The sequence below is a fragment of the Clavelina lepadiformis genome, chromosome 7 (assembly GCF_947623445.1).
Source record: "Clavelina lepadiformis chromosome 7, kaClaLepa1.1, whole genome shotgun sequence".
In the NCBI taxonomy this organism is placed as follows: domain Eukaryota; kingdom Metazoa; phylum Chordata; class Ascidiacea; order Aplousobranchia; family Clavelinidae; genus Clavelina; species Clavelina lepadiformis.
In genome coordinates this window covers 18541697-18546383 of record NC_135246.1, presented here as the reverse complement: position 1 = coordinate 18546383, position 4687 = coordinate 18541697, and the positions used below count along the sequence as shown (strand labels likewise).

General features: G+C 35.8%; 1 protein-coding gene across 1 annotated transcript; it reads right to left on the bottom strand.

Moving 5' to 3' along the window:
- Positions 1-320: 320 nt before the first annotated feature.
- On the bottom strand, positions 321-4422 carry LOC143465328 (uncharacterized). Its single transcript, XM_076963556.1, has one exon. The coding sequence runs from the start codon at positions 3182-3184 to the stop codon at positions 1286-1288; it is 1899 nt and encodes a 632-aa protein (XP_076819671.1). The 5' UTR covers positions 3185-4422; the 3' UTR covers positions 321-1285.
- Between the last annotated feature and the right edge of the window lie 265 nt (positions 4423-4687).

The window sequence follows — 4687 nt, the reverse complement described above, 5'->3', positions numbered from 1 at the left end:
CCCTATCTCCCATTGACTCTTCTTTGATTGCTCCAATATGAGGAGAAACAAATGCAATCTCCGAATGACCTAGCTTAATACAAATGTCAACGTCAGATTTTTCATCTTATGATTGCAATATTTCCTCATTTGGCATCGAATTGTTTGCGGTTTTGGATTTCTTTATTTCTGCAAGAAGTTTTAAACACATGTCTTCCATGTTTTCTTGTATTTTATCAAATTCCAACTTCGCATCATGTCGCATCACTGATTGTTTTCAAAATAATCTCGATATGCTTACCACTTGCATGACAGTCCATAGTAAACTATAAAAATGTGAGCTAAAGAAACAATTATATTTAATGTAGCGTTTGATGGATATCACATTAATGACATGATGATAGTATAGTATATGATATTGTTTATATGATTATATCTTTAACTTATATGCTGTGAAATGAAAATGAACACGCAAAACTCTTTAAATTATTACAAGTATTCAAGGACGGAGAAATCAACAAAACTCAAAGCATATTGAGAACAACATGTGCTTGCATTGCTATGTGAAGCAAAGAAGCATTTCTTATGTGCAACCTGTGCTAAGCTAACATCGCAATAACTCTGTATGTAAACAAAACTCAAAAACATGTTTAAAAGGTTCATAAAAGTTAAAATTTATCATTGCAACCGCTACGTTTATAACAAATCAAGAAAACAAATTAACTAAATATTTGACATAAAGTCAAAAGCAAAGTTCTTGTGAAATCAGATCACTGATTGCTTTTACGACAACATCAACCAGTCTACAACCTGGTTGACACTCCATAGTTGAATACATTGCGGTTTATACTTATGACCTATTTGCAAAGAAAATGAATGTGAATAGCAGGAAACTGGACATGATTTGAATATAGAAACATGTTGAAACCGGAAAAATTATTACATCAATTCAAAGACACTGCAATCAGCGAAAATCAAGACAAAATGAAACAAACATCCAAAAATGGTTCATATTTTGCAATGTGACTTTTGAACATTTTTAGAAAGGAAACAAACATTTTACAGTGCAATACATAACAATCATTGGTATAAAGAACAAATAACCAAACTAGCTTTATGTGGAAGAAATATTAACGCTAACATTACTATAACTCTGAATGCAAAGAAATACCAAAACATTGCCACGTCTACATTTATAATAGATCTGTTTAACACTTAAACAAAACATTTCATTAAGGGCACTCTCCAGTGTGGACTCTCATGAGTTTTCAAATTGCTGTTGTGTCAAAATGATTTGCAGCAAACATCACCCTTGACCCTGATAAGGGTGTTCTCCAATATGGGCTTTCATATGACATTGTAAATTGCTGTTTTTCGAAAATGATTTCAAACATACGTCGCATTGATAAGGGCGCTCTCCAGTATGGACTCTCATATGAGTTTTTAAATTGCTGTTTTGCGAAAATGATTTCAGACAAACATCGCATTGATAAGGGCGCTCTCCAGTATGGATTTTCATATGTTGCTTCATATTGCTGTCTTCCGAAAATGATTTTAAACAAACATCGCATTGATAAGGGCGCACTCCAGTGTGGACTATCATATGACGCTGTAAATGGCTGTTGTTCAAAAATGATTTCAGACAAACATCGCATTGATAAGGGCGGTCTCCAGTGTGGACTCTCATATGAGTTTTTAAAATGCTACTTTCCGAAAATGATTTCAAACAAACGTCGCATTGATAAGAACGCTCTCCAGTGTGGACTTTCATATGACGCTGTAAACTGCCGTTTTTAGAAAATGATTTCAAACAAACATCGCATTGATAAGGGCTTTTTCCTGTGTGGACTCTCATATGAGTTGTTAAAATGCTCCTTTGTGAAAAAGATTTCAAACAAACATCGCATTGATAAGGGCGCTCTCCAGTGTGGATTGTCATATGTTGCTTCAAATTGCTGTTTTCCGAAAATGATTTCAAACAAACATCGCATTGATAAGGGCGCTCTCCAGTGTGGATTCTCATATGACGTTGCAAATGGCTGTTTTGTGAAAATGATTTCAAACAAACATCGCATTGATAAGGGCGCTCTCCAGAGTGGATTCTCATATGTTGTTGCAAATGGCTGTTTTGAGAAAATGATTTGCAGCAAACAGTGCATTGATAAGGGCGCTCTCCAGTGTGGACTTTCAAATGATGCTGTAAATTGCTGTTTTGCGAAAATGATTTCAAACAAACATCGCATGGATAAGGGCGCTCTCCAGTGTGCACTTTCATATGACTTTTCAAAATGCTGTTTCGTGAAAATGATTTCAAACAAACATCGCATTGATAAGGGCGCTCTCCAGTGTGGACTCTCAAATGATGTTGCAAATGGCTGTTTTGTGAAAATGATTTGCAGCAAACATCGCATTGATAAGGGCGCTCTCCAGTGTGGACTATCAAATGATGTTCCAAATAGCTGTTTCGAGAAAATGATTTGCAGCAAACATTGCATTGATTAGGGCGCTCTGCAGCGTGTGCTTTCATATGACGCAGTAAATTTCCATTCTCCGAAAATGATTTCAAACAAACATCACATTGATAAGGGCGCTCTCCAGTGTGGACTCTCAAATGATGCTGCAAATTGCTGTTTTGAGAAAATGATTTGCAGCAAACATTGCATTGATAAGGGCGCTCTCCAGTGTGGACTTTCATATGTTGCTTCAAAGTGCTGTTTCGTGAAAATGATTTGCAACAAACTCGACATTCATACAATGGTTTACTCTTGTGAGTCTTTAAATGAATTTTCATTTTGGTTTTTTGTGTAAAATATTTATCACAAACGGCGCAACAGAAATGTTTTATTTTGTTATTTTCAACAATTCGTGAACATTTAACCTCTCTAGTATTCATCTCACGATTTGTGATGTTTTTATCAGGAAACTTCGTAGCCAATTTGTTGTATTTCTCCTGTAAATTTCTTTTATTTGGGTTTTCAGAATCAACAACCTCGCCATCAAATACTGGTTTTTCTTCAATCTCTGACTGAGAGAAAACATTGTTTGACATAAGAGATAATGTCGCATCTGTCTCAGTCGGGACTTCACATAGTGAAGTTGATTCACTTCTTGTCGCATAGCTTTTCATTCTTGCAAAATCATATAATCTTACCACTGATTCTTTTAAAATAATCTCCACATGTTTATCACTTGGATGACACTCCATAATAAAATACAAAGTTGCTAGCTAAAACAAAACATAAATTGATGTTTGATGTATCATTGAATGGATACCACGTGAATGACATTCCATGATTATACATGAAACTGTTTATATTTGTAAACTATTTTCGGGGTTAAAAAATGAACATGGAAATCTGTTAAATTGTTGGCAACATAAAAAACCTTTTAAAATTTACAGAAGCATTCAATTACAGTCGACTCCGCTTTATTCGGACCCTTTGGTTCCGCTCACTTTTGTCCAATCTAAGCGGAAAATCAATCATTTGTTTCATGGTCATGCATAAAGGCAAAAAACGCATTTAAAATACTGTTATGTTGCGTAATAAATGAATTATAGCTGCGCTATACTGCAGTAACTGGCACTGATCGCATAAAACAACTTCGTTTACTTTAATGAGCATTTCACTTTTTGTGCTAAACTTTTCTGTACAATTTTGTCCTACAAGATGGACGCAATTGTACCGAAGTAAAAGCGACTATGAAGCTGGCACGGTGTTATTTGAGTTCATTGTCGAATGTTACTGCATCGATTGTCATTGTTTCACCATAATCACTCATAATGCAATTGAATCTTGTCTTAAAACGAACAAAGTACTGTTTATTGTGTCATAACCTAACGATGGAATTGCGAACCTAAGGTGTCCAAATTAAGCGGAGAATTGTCCGAATTGACAGGAGTTTTTTACGTTCAATTTTTACTTTTGTTCCGTTCCCGAGCATTTTGGCCGACTAAAGCGGTTGTCCAGGTTATCCGGTGTCCGAACTAAGCGGATTCGACTGTACGTTGCATTCAACAAAACTCAAAGCAAAATGAGATAAACATGTTCTAGCATAGGGTTACCACAACTGAAAAAATTCAACTTCCTGACGGTCTCAATGACCAAATTTTGCGACACCAAACAGATGCAATACAGCATTTTACAATATGCTCTAACATCATACCAATTTAAACGCCTATTTTGTCCACAAGACAGCAGCATTGGAACAGAGGGAAAAGAGCACAGAATTGTCACATTTGTTTAGTCCAACAACTTTCTGTTTATTAATATTAATATTGTCTGGTTAACAAAAATAAAGTCAACTTCGGTGCACTCACTAGGTAGGTCTGGTTACTACAAAGCAAACAGCAAAATTGATCTTTCAAAATAAACTAGTCTAGTCAAATAACTCGACCAACAAAAAAGCCAAATCGCATAATTACAAAGTATGGGAAGTTACGTGACGCGACACCTGATCGAAAGACACTTTATCGAACGACACTTAATCGAACGACAGATGATCGAAACGACACTTTATCGAACCGACAGTTGATCAAACGACACTTTATCGAACCGACAGCTTATCAAAGCGACAGTTGATCGAATCGACTGTTGCTTCTCTCGCACACAGTCATAGCAAAACGTGGCGTACAGTTGCATTGTTTGCTGCAGAAAATTAAAATTTGGTGACTTTTCATAAACAATGTTCAGCTATCTGTCCATGTTTG

Bases quoted from the DNA above. Each gene is read 5' to 3' on its own strand.
- LOC143465328 (XM_076963556.1), bottom strand. From the start codon at position 3,184: ATGGAGTGTCATCCAAGTGATAAACATGTGGAGATTATTTTAAAAGAA.